This window comes from Vigna unguiculata, chromosome 4 (assembly GCF_004118075.2).
Source record: "Vigna unguiculata cultivar IT97K-499-35 chromosome 4, ASM411807v1, whole genome shotgun sequence".
In the NCBI taxonomy this organism is placed as follows: Eukaryota; Viridiplantae; Streptophyta; class Magnoliopsida; order Fabales; family Fabaceae; genus Vigna; species Vigna unguiculata.
Genome location: NC_040282.1, coordinates 22,380,475 through 22,403,286, shown reverse-complemented (window position 1 = coordinate 22,403,286; position 22,812 = coordinate 22,380,475). Strand labels below are relative to the sequence as shown.

Sequence of the window (22,812 nt, the reverse complement as noted above, 5' to 3'; positions counted from 1 at the left end):
AAAACTTAACCGTCCATGGCTTTGATGGAATACATGATAATATATGACGAAGGAAAGAAAATAAAAGAAAGAGAGAATGAGAGATGTGATGGATGACGGTGTCTGCCAAAACCAGAGAGTTCTAAGTGTCTCCGTTCTTGTCCTTCTGCTCCCTTAAGTCTCTTTATATAGGCTTCAACTGGACTTTGGGCTTTATCTGTCAGTTGCTAAAATCTTTTATTTTTATTTAATTAATTAGCAACTTAATTCCTGTCCAATTTCTAATTATGCCCCTCTTATTTAACCATTTTTGCAGTTTTGACCAGAGTTGACTGCTGACTTTGACCAATTGACCAGTGTTGACCAGTTGACCAGTTTGACTGTCCAATAGCAGCCTAACACGTGGCAGAGTGCTTTCTCTCTCCAGACTAGGGTTTCTCTCACACTATGGCTGCGAAGTTGTTGTGACGGCTGCTGCCGTTCTCCGACTTGCGGTGGCTGCTGCTGCGCGGAAATGGGGGCGCGTCTTCTTCTTCGGTGAAGACTGCTGTGCGTGACGGCGCTACCCCAAACTCCGACGAGATTGGCGTGAAGGTTATGGGAATGGAGCAGGTGCAGGCGCGGTGGTTTGTGCCTGGTTCAGGTGGTGTGCGGACGTCTCCGCTACTGCCATGAGATGGTGGGAACGTGGTGGTGTTGCGGTGCTAATCTGTTCCGGACGGAGTTGCGGTGCTCATGGTAGTGCGCGAGTGGTTGCTGCTCTGTGGTGGTGGCGGCACTACTGCAGCTGCGATGGAGATGCGAACTGCTGCGTGCTCGCGAGAAAACGGAAGGCATCACTGGTGCAGGTTGGATGTGCTCGTTGCTGCTGTTACGGAATCCGCTGCACTACTGCAGGCGAGGTGATGAAGATTGAAGATGGTGGTTGTCATGGTGAGGCAGATGGTGGCGGAAAACAAGCTTCCATGGTGGTTGACGGAGATGGCACCGCGGGATTTGATGGTGGCAGAACTCCGGCGAGTTGACGGTGGAAGGGGCTGCCATGGCTGAGGTGCGAGGAAGAAGAACTCGCGGTCTGCTGCAGATTGGTGGTGGCCGGCGAGGAGATGGCGGCGGTGGCTGCCATGGTGATGGAAGGAGAGGAGAAAATTAGGGTTAGGGTTTCATTTTGGGAGATGGTGACGTGGCAAGATTTGATTGGTCAATTTGGTGAGTGGAGGATTATGACATGTGTCAGCATATGGTTGGCCTGATTTGAAAGGTAGGGATTGCCACATGGCATAATCTGGTTGAGTGGACTTTAAGTGGTAGGAGGGGTGCAACTTAGTAAAAACTAGGGGGTGCAGAATAGATTTTTGTGGTCCACTTGCAGGAGGAGTGTGCAAATAAAATCTGGGGTGCATTTAGCTCCTGATTTATTCTTTTCCAGAATTTCCTGATTTTGGACTTATTTTGTAACTTTGAATATTTCAAATCCACACTATTAATGACCAAAAATAAATCCAGCTGCATTAACAGACGTTAGAATATCCAATAATATTTTATCCAACTAAAATCAATTTTTACGCTACTTTTACCAAGCTTACTCAATAAATCCAATAATCACAAATCCTAATTAAATCAATCTTTAAGCACAGAAAATTCAATTAAATCCCCAAATTTAAATATTAAATGAGGGCAAAAATTTGAACTCATCAAAGGTCTAATAGACAGAAACAACCTTCTACAAGGTATTCTTATGATGAGTACATAACATTGACTGACGGTGGAGAACATGAGTGTTTTGAAGAGGCTTTGGATAGTGAAGAGAAGAAACAGTGGCTGGATGCAATACAAGATGAGATGAAATCTTTGCATGATCACTTACGACTTGGTGAAATTGCCTAAGGGCGAAAGAGCATTGGAAACTAGGTGGATTTTCAGGGTGAAACAAGATTCAAATTCTACGCTTCCAAGGTACAAGGCCAGATTAGTGGTGAAAGGTTTCAGACAGAAAAAGGGTGTTGATTTCAATGAGATTTTCTCACCTGTGGTGAAAATGTCATCCATCAGAACTGTGCTAAGTTTAGCTACTACTCTTGATTTGGAGGTTGAGCAGATGGATGTGAAGACATCTTTCCTTCATGGTAATTTGGAGGAAGAGATATACATGAAGCAACCTGATGGTTTTCTTGTTAAAGGCAAGGAAGATTATGTGTGTAGACTAAGGAAGAGTCTATACGGTTTGAAGCAGGCCCCAAGGCAGTGGTATAAGAAGTTTGAGTCTATTGTGTGTGAGCAAGGTTATAAGAAGACTACTTCTGATCATTGTGTCTTTGTTAAAAGTTTTTCTAATGATGACTTTATTATCTTGTTATTATATGTTGATGACATGCTTATTGTTGGAAAAGATATTTCCAAAATTGACAGGTTAAAGAAGACACTTGGCGATTCTTTTGCCATGAAAGACTTGGGAGCTGCTAAAAAGATTCTTGGCATACATATCTCACGTGATAGGAGAGAAAAGAAGATTTATCTATCACAAGAGCAATACATTAGGAATGTGTTGCAGAGATTCCAGATGGAAAATGCTTAAGCTGTGAGTACTCCTCTTGCTACTCATTTTAAACTGAGTGTTAAACAGAGTCCTTCAAATGAAGTTGAGAAGACCAATATGAGTAGAGTTCCTTATGCATCTGCGGTGGGCAGTTTGATGTATGCGATGGTGTGTACAAGACCAGATATTGCACATACTGTTGGTATAGTTAGTCGATTTTTGTCAAACCCAGGTAGAGAGCATTGGAATGCTGTGAAATGGATTTTGAGGTATCTTCATGGTATAGTTAATATGAAGCTTTGTTTTGGAGGTGATAAACCTACTTTGATGGGTTACTCAGACTTAGATATGGCTAGGGACATTGATTCCAGAAAGTCCACTTTGGGCTATTTGATAAAGTTTGTAGGGGGAGTTGTGGCTTGGCAATCAAGACTACAGAGGTGTGTAGCGTTGTCTACTACAGAGGCAGAGTTCATTGCTATTACTGAAGCATGCAAGGAGTTGTTATGGTTGAAGAAATTCTTGTAGGAGCTTGGTTTTAGGCAAGATAACTATTCATTGTTCGTTGATAGCCAAAGTGCTATCCATCTTGGTAAAAATCCAACTTTTCATTCTAGATCCAAACATATTGATGTGAGGTATCATTGGACACGTGATGCTTTGGATGCTAAGTTGTTGGAGTTGGAAAAGGTTCATACAGATGATAATGGTGCTGATATGATGACTAAAGCATTGCCAAGAGGGAAATTTGAAGTTTGTTGTGAGATCGCCGGTTTGACGGTTATCTCCACATAGTTGTGAGGGGAAGATTTGTTGGGTATTGGGCTCCCTTCCTATGTAGAGAAAAGGCCCAAAACTTTAGAAGCCCATGTCTCATTTAACCTAGTGGAGAGGGGGCTATAAAATAAAGAGAGAGGCAGAACAATAGAGTCAGGACACACTGAAAGCCTTAACACATAGAGGGAGAGGTAGAGGTAAAATTTTATTCACGTTTTTCATAGAGCTGTCGCCGTAAATTCGGCACTGCGGGTTCGTTCACCGTTGGATCGCGCTGAAATTTTTACAGCAGGTTCGACACTCATTGCTCTTCATTCTGACCGGTTGGATCATTGATACGAGGTCTGAGTTGGGAGATATTAATTTCGCACTGCAGCAGTGATTTTTAAAGGTTTTCCTCTCTTGTTCTTCTCTATTTGAAAGCTTTGTTGCTTTTTTATTTGGTTGGGTGTTGGAACTAATATGTGCTATTGATTGAGACTCTTTTGTACTCTTGTTGATCATAGTGAAGCTATTTCTTTGGTCTGGACGACTCATGGTTTTTACCCTTGATTTGAGGAGTTTTCCACGTTAAAAATCTTGGTGCCTTTATTTGTGCTTCTGCTGATTTATTATTGTTGCTCTTTGATTATTGCTCCTCATAGATTCTTGCAAGTTATGGGAAATTATATCCGCTGCATTTTCTGGTATATTGTTTGTGTTATTGTTTTTCCCAACAAAAACAAAGATTCATCGAAAACCTAAACCTGCTGCGTCCCAGAAGACAGTGGTTTGCTGATCCTTTGTTTCTTCTTCTGTCCTCTGTTTCTTCTTCTTCTAAAAGAAAATAATTTGCTGAATATTTTATATCTTAACTTTTGTGATGACATAAACCATTTCAAGATTATAGAAAACACATTCATTTCTATAATAAAAAAATAAGTTACTTGACTAAATATATTTCAAATATACAGGTAGAACACTAATTAAACAAAACGTTTTATGTCCTAAAAAATTGGATACTCCAAATATAAATTAATCATATATGTAGTAGATCTTAAATTTATTAAAACCTATAACTTATATTAAAAATGCAGTGAATCATGTAATAATTTCTAACAGAGAAGAGAGAAATATTTTATTAAATTTGCATATATTTGAACTCACTTATTTAAGTAAAGATGGTGTTCTTTAGAGTGAATCATATTCATATTTTATATTTTATAACTAATTTCGTGTTTAGCTTTGAATACATTTAAAAAAAAAATTATCACAAAACATGGTAAATAACTAAATCAAAAACTAACTATCCAAGTAAACAAAATTTAATACTTCAAATTGTATTGACATGGTGTGTTTCAGGATTTTCTTTTATGAATCTTTGGTAATTTTATATGGAACGTTACATGTATCAATTTTACCTTTTTAGTCCATTAATTTTTTTTTTCAACAGTCCTAAATCAAATATTTTAATTTACGTTTTTTTACCTATGCATGGTTATTGGCGTATTTATTAATTTCTTTTAGTGATATGTGATGATACGCTGAAAAGTCAAGAAAAATGAATAATCATAAAATTTTTATTAAATAAAATTCTAGTTAACAATTGGTCAAGACAAAAGTTCTAAAATTATTTATTAAACTGAAACTATTAGAAATATACAGAATACAAAAAAATCATTTCATTTTGTGTTCCACTAAAAGAAAATACAAAAATGTTATATTCATTGAGACAACAGAATAACCCATGTGCAGCCAATGGCGGACGTAGGAAGGGACAGAATAACCCATGTGCAACCATTTTTTTTTAATTTTTTTTCTATATATTTAAAAAATAATTTTTATAAATTATTATTTTATTTATATTAATTGATTTTTATTTTATTTTATTTTCTATATATTTTAAAAAAATATTTATATATTGTTACTTTATTTATATATTATTACTTATTTATATATTATTATCTTAATTTAGTTTGAAAAATCTTTTTTAAAATTTAAAAATTATGTTTTTTTTTCTAATATAATTTTTAAAAATTTTTTATTTGGTTTCTTTCTTCCGTGCCTTCATCTCTTTCTCCCATTTTATTTTCATCTCAATTTTCACCATCAATTTCTTATTATTTTCAAAATCAAATTGCACTACGACAAAATTAAAGAGTTAAGAAACATTTTGGACCGAACAATTTCTTCTTTTGAGTAAGTTCATTTTTTCCTTTTTATTTTTGAAGCAATATATTTCTCTCTTGTATGTGATTTTTCTACGCTCTAGGTATATCTCTATCTGTTAGAGATCATAAAATCATGCTTTAATTATTGATCAAACTCTTCTTTATGTAGATAGAATTATTTTAGGCTTTGAAGTTGTGTAAGGGAAGAATAAGATTAGGAATCTACTCTAAGGTAAGGGAAACTAATCATTTAGAAGTTATTAATTTTCTTAAAATATTGAGTCTTACTTTTAAGATTTAATTATTCATAATTTTATCTTTTTGTAAATAGGTAAGAGGTGAAAATTTTATATTAGAAAAATTATGATAAAGAGTAAAAGAATTGATTTTTTCTTCAAGAGGAAGGCTTGTGATGAAGATGAAAAAAATGCATCTGTCATCTAAAATTGAGAAACTTCATGAGAATCCAAATATTGAAGAAAACGAAAAATAACTCTCTAAGGTTCCTAAAGTTACATATAATGAATTTGAAAATAGGTGATCCGGGAAAGCGTCTTCAAATTTGACAATACCCACCAAATTAATTTGATGAGGTACGAAAGACTTATTCAAAATGGGATCCATATCAAATGTGTTTAGAAAATTATCCATTGTTATATATATTGTTTAGATTCTATTGTCATGAGTGCTTATTTTGAATAAAAAAAATAATGTAAAGAAATTGATTTTTTTTAATTAAAAGAAATTATTATTTTTTAATTAAAAAAAATTTATATATAACAAATATAATTTGCCCCCATAGAATTTTTGGTCAAGTTCCGCCACTGTGCAGCCTCGATAAAAAGCACCATCAGAGAAAGATTTCCACCAAAACCTAAAAAACAATAAATTTATATCATGTTAATAATAATGTTACCAACATATTATTATTATATAAATTTACAAAAGGTCTCATAAATACAATACCAATACTCCATCACCTTGAGGAATGTAAAGTATCTGAAACTACAAGAACAATCCACTTAAATTTAAGAAAAGAACTCACATTGAGGAAATATATTTTGATATCTCTGCAGGACTATAAACAGACCAGCTTTCTTCAGGTGAAGTTGCAGTTTCATCTTCTATTTTGATGTCTGAATGTTGCTTTCGTTTAGAAAACTTGCTAAAGCCTAAGTCAAATAATGTATCATTGATCACAAAAATGAGCTCATGAATTTTGTGCTCTTTAACCTGAGCATGTCAGCGTGTGCTTCATCAACCTCGGTTCTTATTTTTTTCCTCCATTGGAAAGGGAGACACAGTTGAAGAAACAACTTTTGCCTTCTCATTCCGCAACTTCCGTTCAACACACTTTATCTGTACACAACATCATGCACACAAAATTATTATGAACACACCGTAACAGTAACAGCAATAGTAATCCATATAAAAAAACCATAACACCTTCTTTTCTATTACCTTTTCCTTAGTTGCATCAATCTTAAGTTTTGCTTCTTTCACTCCTTTTGCATATCTTGAGTTTTCATCTTTAATATATCTCCTCAGTTTCCTGGACATATTAAGCAAGTTTCCAACCACTTTAAATGTCATCCATACGAAAACATTAATTCAAATATCTAAAAGAAATTAATTACTGGAAAAAAAACCGAAACAAGAATTTAAAGGGATAACTCACTCCTTTCCTGATTCGCTTAGGATCAAAGCCAAGAGTCTACTGTGAAATTCAATCAGCAAGGAGTTATGTCCTTTACTAACCAATTCTTTTAACATGGCTTCCGGTTCTCCTTCCTTGAGATCAAGAGCCTGATTAAAATTACACACAAGAATAACAGTGAAGAAACACGATAAGAATAACATTGAAGAAACACGATAAATATATTATGAATGGCTGCGACACTATAACTTTAAAGCAAGAATTACGCTGGAACAATAATACCATTTCAGCATTCTCCCCATACCTAAATCACCATAGCAAAATCCTCATCAAACAAAACATATACAGATATGCAAGTACTGACTGTATTCGTATACTCTCTCATTCTTTCATTTTGTACCAAGGATATCTCACCTGACAATTTGGAACATTTCCCATTTAAAAAAATCAATATTAGTCATCGTTTTTAGAATATTAGTCATATTTTTGTGATTTCTTTGTATACTCGTTGCAAAATTAAAAAAGGCTTTGCCATAAACATGCCCAAAAACAAGGCCTTGAGCTCCTCTATGTCCTTCCACTGTTCCCACATCTTCATATATATCTTTGATATGCTGCATATCACACTTTTATGAAAGAAGGATAGAATAATTTTGAAAGTTACAAACATCTAAAATAAAAAGAAAACCTAAACTTTATAATCCAGACTGACCTGGTCAAGAGGCACTTGTTGCAGAACTTAATTGGACAACGTTTCCCTTTCTTGAAGTTCTTGCATGTTACAGCAAAATTTTCCTCTTTTTGCCGGCACTACAGTGGAAAACCAACGAAACAAAAGTGTTATCATCCAAATGCACCACAAAATCAAGAAACACCAACAAAGAGTAATCGGGTAATCACCACACTCCAACATGCATAATGAAAAATTGAACGTCACAAAAGTAAAAATAAAAAATGAATAAAGTACTTGATGACAAGATTTTCCGGTTCCCTTTTGAAGAACTGGCCACAGCATCCTCAAAGTTCAATCTACCGTCCATTTGGAGTAGGAGAACGGAATTCCCTGGTTGAAGGTGAGTTGAAGGGAGTAGCAAAAAGGAAAGAAGTCTGGTGGTGATATGAACACAGTAACCTAGAGTTCGAGGACAAGGCACTTTCAGTCTCTCTATATATAATAAAAAGAAACTTTATTAATTGCAGTAATAAACGTATTAATTTACTTTTATCAATCTATAAATGTATTAAAGCTAAACCTAAACAAGTTTCAGAAGATGTTGTTCTATTTTACTAAAAGTAGTTTACTATATGCCAAGTGGATTACAATAGAAATTTAAATGCCGATCTAAATGCAACTGGAAATAATTAAACAAGGAATTAGCCGTAGCTTTATATTCCAAAACCAACACACATACTATGATGCCCAAAAAAGCCTGAGAGATACAAACGTGTTTAGTTCAATCTCAAATGCTGAAAAGACAAGCTGGGTGTTCGAGTTTCTTCAAAAAGAAGCTTGAAAAAGCGTACTCATGAATGCTAAGATAAGGATAGAAGTTATAAGCTTAAGACGAGGTCAAAGTCCATAATATATCACCAAATGAACATAAATGTAGTTTTAAATTAAATAAATAATAAAAAATGAGTAAAAACAGACCAGGGAACATAACGTGGTTAAAACAGCTCATAATACAGAGAGAGATGATAGTGTGTGCACAACGGAAGAGATGAACCAGCAACATATATTTATGAATCCTAGTCTACTAATTTACTAATTATTTGTTTAAATTAAAATTAGATAAATTACACTATTTCTTTTTCCTAATCCCCGGATCATAAAATAAGTAATGAAAAACATAGTTAGCTATGATGAGACATGAGTAAAAGTACTCCCAATTGGTTAGGTAATGCAAAATTGACAAGCACACTTGTACAAGAATCAATTGTAGGACAGGAGTACTTCTATTGGTATTTCTCATCACTTAAGCAGGACAGATAAAATGATGTCTCCGAACTGAAGAATATAACACAGACTACTTTAGAAGAATGATTAAATTCCATTATCAACAAGTGCATGTAGTGGCAATCTAATTGTTTAACCAATGCTGCCAGAGCGGATGAAGATTGTTGATAGTATCTGTAGTATGAACATGGATTGACATGCATTCCGCTAATAGTTTAAGTTTATGTTATGGTTGATTAATGACAAATATATCATTATGTGTTAGAAGGATTCATTTTTGCCCATGTTCAGAACCAAATCACCCCAAATTTAAGTTCGAAATTGGTTGAAGTACTTTGTTATGTTTCATTTCAAACACAACCATAGAACAGAGAAAAAGAAATGTTACTTTTATGTTTCATGTAATTCCTAAAAGTATGAAAATGGAGTAATAATATACAAAAAATAAAATAAAAAGCACCTAATTGACTATTCACTAATTCAAATAACATACAGGGTCATATAAGAATATTTGTTTCCATGTCTCATCCAAATGCTGCTCATCTCCATATCAATATATGGTAAAATCACTCTTCACCTGTAAAAGCACAGGACGACAACACATGATAGATTTAATGTTCAAAGCCACCTAGGTTGGACAGACAAGCAGTGAGTATAATTGAGTGCTTTAGAGGCAAAACTTGAACTAATGTTAATAGAAAACAAAACAAATTGAAAAGTATGGATTGACTTTATATTGAATGCATAAAATGACCATTCATAGGAATGAACTATTTGCTTGGCAGACGTACACCTATTTGTCGTCTACAATTTTGGCATCATCCATGGACACTACACAAAATGAACTCTGTACTATATAAGGTTTGTTTAACCAATATATTAGTTCAGAATAAAAAAGATAATGTAGCAGAAACAATTAACAAATAAGTTTAATCTTGTTAAAATCCTGCAACTAAGTTGATATTTCATATCGGTTTGACTCTTGCATAGCAGCCAATTCAACTACTAAGCTTTTTAGACTATACATCCACCAAATGACCATTTTAGATAACACATTATGAGTAATTTAAATTGAAACCAACAATGACAGTAAGAATTAATCACCATGAGATTACCTGTTTAAGAATTGGAGTTGCACATGTTTCCCTCAAGCTTTGAGCATCTGAATATATATGTGAAGCGTGCTGGCATGAGTTTTGAATACTGCAAAAAAGATAGAGTATTAACAATACAGAGAGTACTTGACCCACAGGACCATTCAATCAACACATCAATGCACAAAGAGAAACATGAAACAACTGTTAAGACTAAAACAATCTAGTCTCATACCGTTTAAACATAGTATGTGACATTTACATTACGTTGCGGTAATAACATTCGAGATTAAGTTTTGAAACCACATATCCTCTTGTTTGAACATATGCTTTGGAGCTTGCTAAATCAATTAAAAAACTTGATGACTTTATATTATCTAACCTTCTATAATACAAAAACAGCATGTAATCTAGGGTATATAATTTGTTTTTATCAATAAAGTATTATCCAGAATAAGATAAATATTTTTACTTGCTTTAATAAAAGTTTGTAAACGGCAATAATATAACACGTAAAAGGAAAAACATTACACGTTATCCCTAAGACACGTACCTTTAATTTCCTTTTTGATGTGTGCAGCACATATCAACAAACCAGAGATACACATAAGCAGTCTAACAAGAAAGAATAAAATCTATTTGGAAAATAGATTTTACAAGAATATGAAAGATTACAAGAAGATCTGCTTCAACTTTCTAACAATCAAATATTTGTTTCAGTACCCATTATCAAATGTCTTACCATGAACACATTCTTGAAGCCTAAAAAATACAAACAACATCGAAACAACAAAAACACATTCTTATAACTAATACTTGGTGTCAAAGAAAGCCAAAAGAAGCTTAGTGTCAGAGAATACTTGGTCTTCTTAGTCTCCAGGAGAGATTAGGAGGATTTGTCAGGAGTGAGTGACATTATGTCCTCACATAAGTCAAAAGTCATAAAAGGAGATTTCGCTGCTCTTCTATTATACTTGTAAACAGTATATGTGGATAAAATTTTTACACTTCAGTTTTGTGAAAATCATTTTATCAAAAGTCTTTTAAGAGCATGAACTTTCTTACATTACTGTCAACCCTCCCCTTCTAGTGTTGATCTATTTTTCAGTAAGAACATAACATTAGGAAAGGGCCCAAACATGGCTCTGTTGCACAATCTTGTCATGATGATTATCTATTCAGTAAATTTTGTTGCAAGATGGAAGTCATATATTAACATAACTCACCATTTGGATCCACGGAGAAGATTAAAATATGCAGCAAAAAAACTGTAGCTGTACGGAACAAAAAGATCAGTGCTTAATGTATTACATCTCAAGCTATAAAAAATTAAGAGTCCAACACCTAATTAACCACATCAAATAAATCCTGCAATCCTTAATAATATTCTAAAAATAAATAACCCATCAACCAGTTACAAAAATTTATTCTGTGAAGCCAAGGACAATCATGTAAAGGGATGAATTAACAAGCTGAGATGAGAGATATAGACCAGAACTTATATAATAGTTCCCTCAAAGAGTAGGGAGAGGTTACAAACAAATCAACAATGCACCACAATATTTCATTTGAGCCAAGAGAGATTGGAAGAAATCACATTTACAACTTTGTAAATCTACTCATTTCACAGGAAGCATAGTAATTTTCAAAGTATCTACTGAAGCCAATAACCTTTTCCATAAAGGTAAACATTAAGGTTGTTTGTTCTGAGAAAATCATCTTTATTGTTATTTCTCCCAGACAAAAAATTCAGATATATACAGTTCGTTTCTTACTTTCACCTATACTGTTTCTTATACAAACAGATCTCATAAAAAAAAAAGGAAGTAAAAATACACAATACTTTCGTAATTATTTGTGGAAACAGGAACTTAAAAAACTTCTCAGATTTGACATATCCAAAACACATACAACACGGTCAGGTGTTCCATTGGCTTCCCTTAAATGTGTGAACTCTTTTAACCCACTGCTTCCTTTGAATCAGACTTTCAACCTATCAAAGGTAGGCAGACAATATGGAACTTTACAACATTCATCTCCACAGAGGGATGTCTCGGTAAACTAGGCAATATCCTACTAGAGTAAGCAATATTCCATTCTAAAACAAATTGGTATTTACCAAAGAAGTTTTCCCAACATATATATAAGTTGCACTCAAAGACTTGATGTATACAAAGTGGAACTTCTAAATGTTTCTCATATAATTTGCACTGTTAGCTTTTATAGAAGTCTTTTCATTTAATGTTGTCAAGAAGTGAAGTTATAAGTAGACTTTAGTATATTGGAGAAACTCAATTAATTTTAACAGTTTTCTTCCATTATAAGTATTTAAGACTGAAATTTATTCAAACACCACCAAAGTATTTATAAGTGTTTATAATGAAAGCATTCATGCATAAGTTATTTCTATTATTGAAAATAAATAAAAAAGAGAGTGTTGCAAACACCACCAAAGTATTTATAAGTGTTTATGATGAAAGCATTCATGCATAAGCTATTTCTATTATTGAAAATAAATTAGAAAGAAAGTGTTGCATTCAGGATGTAAGTTTAAGGGTTTTTTTTTCAAAAGTAGGCAAATAAGTTGGCCTAATTACAGTATTAGGCAGAATTTTAAAAAATTATCATAGTAGGCAAAACGTGTGGGGGCTGAATGTTTTCTGGTGAAGAAATCGTTATGCCCCTTGCGTTTTTGAGTCAAATACAGTCAATGAATGAAATCGTGCAGGGGGTGGACGATTTTAACAAAGAAATCGTGGGGGTCAGGCCGTTTTCATAGAGAAAACGTGAAGGGGGTTGACATTTTCAAAGAGAAAACGTGTCAGGGGTGCACGTTTTCATATTTTTTGTTTTTTTTTTCTTTGCGCACCCCCCATCCATCTTTCTACGTTCTGGAACCTCTTATTCTCTTGTTTTTTATGCAATATGAACATGCTTTTAAGTGGTTATATATTGAACACACCACCATTTGTTCTCCTACCAAATTTTCTCTGCATCCACCGCTTGTTTCACATCTCAAATTTGTTACAATACATTTCCATACCAACGTGTCCATAATGAGTTCATGGAATTATGGAGGATCTCAAGAAAGATTTCATTAATTTGGGTACGACATTTTCCTAATCTTACATTCCACATGCACAAAATTTTTCCTTCAAACAAAATATTATTTCATTTAATTTTATATTTTTTTTACAGCTTACTAAGTAAAACAACCTACAGTGCAAGCAAAACCTTTAGCTATGAAGTCCCAATTTCCGCAAGCAGTGGTGTGTTCAATATATAACCACTTGAAAGCATGTTCATATTGTATAAAAAACAAAAGAAGAGGATCCGGAACGTAGAAAGATGGATGGGGTGCTCAAAGAAAAAAAAAAACAAAAAGGATGAAAACGTGCACCCCTGGCACGTTTTCTCTTTGAAAATGTCAACCTCCTTCACGTTTTCTCTATGAAAACGGCCTGACCCCCCACGATTTCTTTGTTAAAATCGTTCACCCCTGCACGATTTCATCCATTGACCGTATTTGACTCAAAAACGCATTGGGACATAACGATTTCTTCACCAGAAAACGTTCAGCCCCACACGTTTTGCCTACTTCTGAAAAAACACCAAGTTTAAGTGTAATTTATCTTCATAATTTATTACAAGGAGATAACCTTAAAATAGTTTATTAACCTACTAATAAATTGATTCAAACATGTACACAAATGCAAACAATCTAATTACCAAAAAAATAATATTTGTACCAGAAATGAAAACACCCTTGTATAAGTTGTTTATACGGTGTCAAAATTTAGCTCATTTAAACTTTAAATTATTTTCACAAGTTACAACTAGACAGCTCTTAGGTTAGATCTATATACATTCCATTATTACTTTCATCATTACTATTATTATTAAACTGCAACTCTTATGTGCAAGCATGTTCAAAATGAGGGGGAAAACTACAATTTCCTACAAATTTTATGAAGTATTCTGAGTTGGGAAAGACAACCATGATCTTATAAACTATTACCGGGACTGAGTTAATCAAAACCCTAACAATAAATTACTTCTTTCAAACTCATCCTAGGGCATGGTCTGATCCGGTACATATGTTGAGAAAAGAGGAACAAAACCTGGTTTCCAAAGAGAGAAAAAAAAATACCACTTGAACCAAGCTGAACCGATTTTCCCCACCGTTTGGCACAAATATGAACCCCAGATAGATGGACAAGCAGTGACCGAGTTCAGCGCCGAGTCCTGAGCAAGTTGAATGGTGAAAAAAAGAAAAAAAACCGGTGACCGAAGAAGACAGTGGCTCCATCGGATACTGCAGTGTTGCTTTGTTTACAGTTTCAGCTTTCCTTGTTTCTTATTTGGTTAAATTATATTTTTAGTCCCCATTTTCGTAACAAAATTTGAATTTGGTCCCTTAATTAATTTTTATCTCAATATGGTCCCTATTTTGGGAAATTTGACCCAATCAAGTCCTTTCCGTTAGTGGTGGAGTAACAGTGTTAAATGGGGTGCCACGTGTTAGCTTCTGGATTTTTTGAATTTTTTGAATTTTTTTTGAATTTTTTTTGAATTTTTTATTAATTTTTTTAAAATTTTTTAAAAAATTAAAATTTTGCCACGTGTCAAGCAGACATCGTGCCACGTGGCAGTGACAGTGTCACGTGTCACTATTTGGGAGGTGTCATTTTCTCATTCTCAATTTGGTCCCTGTAGTTTATCTTTTGTCTCAATTTAGTCCCAATTTTTGTAAAAATTATGCAATTTCGTCCCCCTCCAAATTGAAACAAAAATTATAAAATGTTATACAAATATTTTTATTAAATTTGATTTTTTTATTCAAATTGATATTTTTATTATATATTTTCAATAAAACCAAGTTTCTTTAAATTTGTTTCACATTAAATTTTACTTAAAATTATTTTCAAATTTTAAATTTATTTGTTTTTTATTGTTACATAAACTAGTTAATTTTTCTTAAATTATATAATTGTTATTTTTATACTAACTAAAATATTTGTATAGAAATTATTGAATTTTACACATTTTAAAAATATGCAATTATTTAAAATATAAATTCAAATAAAAAACAATATTAAAGTATAATGTAATAAAATATCAATATAATTTATGAATTTTTTTATTAACATTATTTTCTATTAACAACTTTAAAACAATTTTAAATAAAGTTTAACGTAAAATATAAATTAAAATAAACTTAATCTTGGTAAAAATATTTACTTGAAATATCAATTTTGATAGAAATATTTGTGCATATTTATATAGAAATTAAATTTGGTTTCAATTTGGAGAGGGACAAAATTGCACAATTTTTACAAAAATTGGGACTAAATTGAGACAAAAAATAAAATACAGGGACCAAATTGAGAATGAGAAAATGACACCTCCCAAATAGTGACACGTGGCACTGTCATTGCCACGTGGCACAATGTCCGCTTGACACGTGGCAAAATTTTAATTTTTTAAAAAATTTTAAAAAAATTAATAAAAAATAAAAAAAAATTCAAAAAAAAATTCAAAAAAAAATAAAAAAAATTCAAAAAATCCTGAAGCTGACACGTGGCACCCCATTTAACACCGTTACTCCACCATTAACGGATAGGACTTGATTGGGTCAAATTTCCCAAAATAGGGACCAGATTGAGATAAAAATGAATTGAGGGACCAAATTCAAATTTTGCTACGAAAATGGGGACTAAAAGTATAATTTAACCTTCTTATTTTAAAGAATCGTTATCATACATAACTTTATTATTATTCTTGTAACAAGTTTCAATAAATATATTGAAAGTATCATATCTAATACGAATGAAATATATATTTAATTTTTTTAAGGAATAAAATAAAAGTCATACTTTACGTTTTGTTGTCCTCCATCCATCTTTTATTCTTTATCGGTCTTTCATGACTGTATTTAATTATATTATAAATATAAAATATAAGAGAACTTTATAATAAAGGTACATATGAAATTATATTCAATTTTTGTATTAAAAATTATAATATATCGTGATAATTTTCTTATTTTCTGTTTCTCCTGTTTCATGACTGTGTTTCTAATATTTTAAAAAAAAAATAAAAATAGTATCTTAAATAAATATTGATTATATTTTATAATTTTAAATAAAATCTTATTTAAATTCATTTATGGTATAGAAAAAAATTAAAAATCAAGATTTTGATACTTCTTAAAACTACAAAATATTAAAAATACATTTGAATAATTTCTTTTTACAATATGATTATATTTTGTTAGTATTCAACATTTATTTTCATATGTACTTTTTAAATCAAATACTTTTTATTTTACTCATCACTAATAATGTGCATATTAATTTTTTTATTTTCAATTTTGCATAATAGTAGAGGAACTCAAAACATATTTAATCTTTTTTTAAAATTAAAAAAAAAAAAACTAACATGTGACATACATTGTTCACAAACTTAACGATTTGAATATAATTAGCAAAAATGGCCAAATTGATTAAAATTGACGAAAAAATAAAATCTAATTGAACACAAAACGAAAATCAAAATCAAAATAAACAAATACAATAAAAATGATAAAAAAAGTATTTAAACCTTATAAATATTTACAGTGAAATTTATCCACTACTCAACACGAAAATAATTGTATTATATATATATATATATATATATATATATATATATATATATATATCATGTAAACATTCTACCATAAGTAATTTCTTTTTTTTAATTAAGATAAAATGAAAGTGTTTCATTTACAATGTGAATTTAATTTATCATCATGATATATGAAGAAAAAGTGAACTAAAACTAGTTTATAGACTTGTTTATAAGTTATTTCAAGCATTAACGTTAAGTTATCATTAAAAGATAAAATTACTATTAGGTCATTGTCCTAGAATTATATCTCCGAAAAGTAAAAGTAATTTTAAGTCCCACTGTAGGATCTTATATAATGTATGATTTCATCTTAAAACTAATCAATATTGATGACATTAACCAATAGATGAGTTGTAAGAACTTGGTGATATATATTAGGAGTTTTAAAACTACGCCTCAAAAGAAAGTAATGTGAAGCTCCATTACAAAATATGGTATCATGTAAGATTTCATCTTAAAGTTAATTCATATTTGTGACATTAACCAACAAATATATAAGTTGTACTCTAAGACTTCATGATAACAATTTATCTTTTCATGATAATTTAACAAAGTGTAAATGTTTAAATAACTTATAACTAAGCAAGTTCATAAACTATTTAGTTCACCTTTTCTTCATGTATCATACGACAAATAGAAATGCAACACTTTAATCATATTTTATTTCAATAATAGAATTAAATTATGCATAAATGTTTACATGATAAATACATATCTAATAAACATTTTGGTGTTGAGTGTATAAATTTTATTATAAAATATTTATAATAAAAGAAAGTAATTAAAATAAATTAAATTTCTTAAAACGAACTGTAAAGTCTACTAATATGTTTCACCCGTCAAAATTAAATGAGAATACTTTCTTAAGAACTAACCACACGAGCCATAGGAAAATAATTGAAAAATTCTACATCACTTAGGTTAAATATTTAACTATAAAATATATACTTGTTTTAAAATTGCACAAATGTTAACTTGTTTTAAAATTTACACACTGTCAAAACCTCTAGTGATATATTGGATACTCCCAAATGAACCAGGAACTCACATGAGGTCCAATCTATATTATTAGATCCAGAACCCTCTGTACACGAGTCATAACTTTTTAATATATTTCTATATTTTTACATTAATCGGACAAAAGTTAAATTTACAATTAGAGATTATATGTTTAAGTTAAAATTTAATATTTTTGTAGAATAGATTAAAATGTTTCAGAATAGATTAATATTTTTGTAGAATAGAATAAATTTACAAATTTTAATTACAAGTTTACTTTACAGAAAACAGAAAAAAAATATATATAAATTTTTTTTATTACATTATATAATATAATATAATTGATTATATTAATATGATGAAATAATAATAATGATAAATTTATAAAATAATAATAATTGTAATAATAATAATAATAACAATTATTATTATTATTACAATAACAATAATTATAATAATATAAATAATAATTATTAGGAATAATAATAATATAAGTAACAATAATTATTATTATTTTTATTAGAAGGAAAATTTGGTGGTCTTGTAATTTGATCTACTAATTAATTTTTTATCTTCTACATTAATCTAATTATTCAAAAAAATTTAAATTTTTCTTTTCTCATCATTTATTTGTTATCATATTTCTCTTAATTTAAACGACCTCTTTTTTTTTTCTCCAAATTCGTTTGTTTCTACTCTTCGAATTCAATACAAGCTTAATTAAACAACCAAACTTGAAATATTATACCATGTATAAGGGAAAAAAAATTAAATATTAATAAAAAAGAGGTTGTTCATGCGGAGAACAAGTAAGAGAAGTTAGACACGAATATCACCTTACCTCAATTCGCAACCTCTCCAGTTGGCTTCACCTTGGCTCGCGTAAGTCATCTACTGGTATCACGACTTGGACCCATGAGGGGTTACCTGCGGAGAGGACTCCGACGATCAAGTCAGCCAAAAGATTATCAAAAAGTCAAATCTCGTGATTAAGGGATTAATGAATACGTACCTTTAATTGCTGAGGTCCACACTTTACTAATTATGTCTAGCCATGTCATGGGTTGGGCCATTGTTCGGGTCGCAGGTGTGCCTGGGCCTGGCCCAGGCCTCTTAGTTCGATCATTGCTGGTCTTAGGGGCCTTGCCTGTAATACTTTAAGTCTGGAATGGTTTACAAATCTCGTTTTGTCTTCTGAAGTAGGCGGCCTGGGCCGCTTATGTTATTGTTCCTTCGATTCATTTGATAACTGTTGGCATGTTTGCGGGGCTTTATGTAGGCAGGTTTTACCGTATAGTTGTGTTAGGTCGCCTAGATACAGTACACCAGTCCCCCCAGCCTTTGTCGGTGGAGACATATCAACAAAGGATGAAAAGTGTGAATGGTTTTGTTAGGCAGCCTAGGTGTGAAAGGGGGAGCTACTTCAACTCAAATTAAGATGGTTTTGATGATGTTCAAGGCTACACATCATGTTAATTACTAGTTTAGAATTAGTCCTGCTTTGTTAGCTTGTGCATTAGGGTTTTAGTGAAAAAATATCATATGTAAAACAATCTTGCATTAAGTTGTATTAACCATCAAACTCTTGCATGTGCATTCATAAATTGATTAGCTACTTAACTAATAGATTAGTTGAGGGTACTGCACTAATGCAGTGAAAACATACTCACGATAATCTATTAGGTAAATTCCTAATCCATTAATGACTGCAGAGAACTCTGTATAAAACCAGTTTCTGAAATAAGTTTTAGAGTGGAGAAAAATTACAGAATCCTAAAAAACATTTCTGAGAAACTGCCTTCTGAGATTTACAGAGTTCCTAAGCATTCTTGAGAGATCATTCAAGTAAAGATTCAAGAAGATTGATGGTGGATTCAACCTTGATGGGTCAAGTTTGGATCTAGGAGTCAAGTGACAAATCTGCACAACTACTAGGTGTATTCGTTTCTTGATTCTTTCTTATTGTATTTATGTTCATAGTAATTTCACTGTGTAAAATGAAGGTCTAGGTGCAATTGTGTGGATGCATTGCATCTAGGGGGAGTTCTTGATTTGTAGATCAAGCTCCTTAGTCTTTAGGGTCTTGAATTATATATATGCTCTTATAATTATTGAATCTCTATTGAGTTAGTGGAATCCTCCGAAGTGGGTTTACTTAGGAGAAGACTGGATGTAGATTCATCTTAAATCGAACCAGTATAAATTGTTGTGTTCTTGGTTTCTCTCTTCTTTTACATCTTTCTTTATTGCTTTACACAGTCCATTAACACAGAACTGTAAAATTGGTTAACTAGGTCATAAGGGTTAAAGAAACTTTCAAGATTCAATTTAACTAAGTGAAAGACTCAATAACCAGTTCAGATCCTCTTCTTGGTTAAGATATTTTAGACAAATCTGATTTAACAAGGTGCAGTACACTAGTCCTTCAGCCTTTAAGTGTGATGAACAGTGTTAAGGCTAGAATCTTAATAGGTGACAATAGGTGAAAGGGTGGAAGATGTCAGAGGTCTGATCATAGGGTGCCACCGTTTGGAGTGTTGTGACGCTTCGAAACTGGTTGTGATGCTTCGCCTAATCGTTGTTTCTGAAGGGAAAAGTTGAAATGTTTGAGATACTAGTTATAAATATAGGTGCCTTGTATTTGAAATGTAAGGCGTTGTATTTGAAGCCTTGTTCGTGCTCTTTTCTTTATTTCTTCGACGCGCGGCCGAGAAGTCCAATAACCTGGTTGTCGCTCATAAGTCGACCAAGGATAAATAGATTGGATACGTTTACTCAGTCCTTTAAATACTTCAAGGATGGGTTCTTTAAAGTAGTGGTGAAGCAGGGGGGACGTTCACACTTTTATATCGGCGATGGGATCACTAAGTTCCCCTTTTATTGGACTAGCAATCCTTGGAGATATAAAGGGCTGACGAGGGAGGAGTTGTCGGTGGCGGACAAGGAGATGGTGGATGTTGTGATGTAATTTAGCGATAGGATGCCCACTAAGGACTTAGTTAGGGTTTATAATTCGGTTCATCCGATTATTGATATTGAATGTATCTTTTTATATTTTTGAGTGTTATAATATGTTTGAGTTGACTAATCGATGTTCGTTGTTGTTTATAGGTCATATGGCTCAAATAGGGAAGAAGAATTTGACGCTTTTCCAAACGTTGAGGAAGTAGAAAGCAGCGAAGGAAAAGGCTGCCGGGAGCACTGAGGTTCCCAACCTACAAGAGTCCTTGGTTGAGGTGCATGTGCACGAGGGAACAAAGAGAAAGACTGAGTTGCCGGCCAGACCTAGCAAGGGGAAAGATGTGAAGAAAGTACGGGCCACTTTATTAGGGTCGGGGTCGTCCTCTGGTGGGAAGGGGCCGGAAGTTGGGTCGATCGAGTTGCCGAAGACTGTTGTTCGACATGATATTGAAATAAACTTGTCAGAAACTCTAGTTAACTTGATTGACAGTATGGAGCCAAACGCACTGGTGAGCGCTATGGTGGAATTTAGCAGCAAGACGCTAATATTGGGGCGCAGGGTGAGGTCTTTGTACTAGAGGGAACTGAAGGAAGGGAATCAGTCGAAGCTCAAGGAGCTGCAAGGGCAAGTCGACAAGCACGCCGAGGAGAAGGAGGCTTGGGAAAAAGAGAGGGAGGAATGGCGGGAAGAGAGGAAAAGGCTCGAGACCTGGAAGGTGCGTTGCTTGGATTCGGAGGAGAAGTTTAAAGTCAAGATTGCTGATCTTTAGGCCGACTACGACGAGTTGAAGGAAAAGCATGAGGGCCTAGAAGTTGAGCTGGAGACCTTAAAGGTTATATAATTTAAGAGCATATCAATAGGTTTTAGAAAGGCTTGAGGCAGGCGACCTTTTTCTGTAAAGACGTGGATGTGGCGGATTCTAGATTTGATGTGAATAAAGACGTAGTGGACAACCAACTTATAAGCGAAGTCGAAACCAGCCCTGAGGAGGAGGCATAAAAGATGGCAGTTGATGAAGATATGAATACTGATGAAGTCGTGGTTGTGGAGGGTGTTGATGAAAAAACAACTTAGGATATTTGATCTATGTTTCCAATTTGATTCTAAGCCTAAGTTTGTAATAATTCGTACACTATTTACTTTGTTGTTAATATGATTACTATCCTTGGTATGTTTTTTGTGTGCTTGGTACCGATAGTCTATATTGTAGGAATGCGCTTATTGAATGATGTTGGTGTGAGTTCGTTATGTTTTTGGTATGTTGCTTCATAGGTCGTTTCACTTGGATAAGTAGTATTGATGTTTGTAGGGAAATTGGATTATTTTTGTCTATATGATATGGAAGTTGTAGTATTCGACCCAGGCCACTTACTTGTGGTAAGACGACATGGGTATGGTGAAATGTAAAACGTTGTGATGTTCGAAGTGCTCGATTTGATAAGTGACATTGCAAAAATAGTGTAGTTTGCACAGGAATCGCATGGATCATTTTAATAGTTGGCGTGAATTACTATAATAGTTTGTAGTTATGCGATTTAGGTCGTTTACCTAGTAAGTAGTGGGGAAACGTGTGAATGAGATTAGATAAGGGGTGTTCGACCCAGGCCGCTTACTTGTGGTAAGGGTGTGAAACTTGATTAATTGAACCAGATAAAGGGTGTTCGACCAGGTCGCTTACTTGTGGTAAGGGTGGGGAACTTAATTAATTGAACCAGATAAAGAGGTGTTCGACCCAGGTCGCTTACTAGTGGTAAGGGTGGGGAACTTAATTAATTGAACCAGATAAAGGGTGTTCGACCCAGGCCGCTTACTTGTGGTAAGGGTGGGGAACTTGATTAATTAACAAGTAGAACACGAGAAGGTATATGATGGAGAAAAAAAACCCTCAGTTTTATTCATGAGTTTGGGGTGCCTCGTTAAAAACTCCTTGGCCAAAACCCTCCTTAGGGAAAAATTCCAGGTGAGGAAAAAAAGTACACCTAGGGTTACAAATATTTGGTACAATAATCAGTCTAACTGAAGTAGTTTT

The 22,812-nt window shown here is 32.9% G+C and overlaps 1 protein-coding gene across 17 annotated transcripts; it reads right to left on the bottom strand.

The window, feature by feature from the left end:
* Window positions 1-6,088: 6,088 nt before the first annotated feature.
* LOC114182082 lies at window positions 6,089-14,480 on the bottom strand. 17 transcript variants are annotated; one of them, XR_003604010.1, is made up of 10 exons: window positions 14,301-14,480; window positions 11,377-11,424; window positions 10,172-10,259; window positions 9,550-9,633; window positions 8,067-8,231; window positions 7,812-7,909; window positions 7,121-7,248; window positions 6,904-6,994; window positions 6,488-6,801; window positions 6,089-6,316 (listed from the first exon to the last, which is right to left on the bottom strand). XR_003604010.1 is itself a non-coding variant. In XM_028068833.1 (4 exons), the coding sequence occupies exons 1-4, from the start codon at window positions 14,457-14,459 to the stop codon at window positions 9,607-9,609; spliced, it is 351 nt and encodes a 116-aa protein (XP_027924634.1). In that variant the 5' UTR covers window positions 14,460-14,480; the 3' UTR covers window positions 9,450-9,606. The 17 variants fall into 17 exon arrangements, 2 of the variants coding, with proteins under 2 accessions (XP_027924634.1, XP_027924635.1); XR_003604000.1 differs by adding an exon at window positions 9,787-9,887 and having other exon boundaries at window positions 10,172-14,480; XR_003604002.1 differs by adding an exon at window positions 7,404-7,713 and having other exon boundaries at window positions 10,172-14,480.
* Between the last annotated feature and the right edge of the window lie 8,332 nt (window positions 14,481-22,812).

What these genes read in the sequence shown, in the direction of transcription:
- LOC114182082 (XM_028068833.1), bottom strand. Translation starts at nt 14,459, where the DNA reads ATGGAGCCACTGTCTTCTTCGGTCACCGGTTTTTTTTCTTTTTTTCAC. An exon ending in TTTCTCTCTTTGGAAACCAG is followed by an intron (nt 11,425 to 14,271) that starts GTTTTGTTCCTC and finishes TGTTCCGTACAG; the next exon opens with CTACAGTTTTTTTGCTGCAT. An exon ending in CAACTCCAATTCTTAAACAG is followed by an intron (nt 9,634 to 10,171) that starts GTAATCTCATGG and finishes GTGCTTTTACAG; the next exon opens with GTGAAGAGTGATTTTACCAT.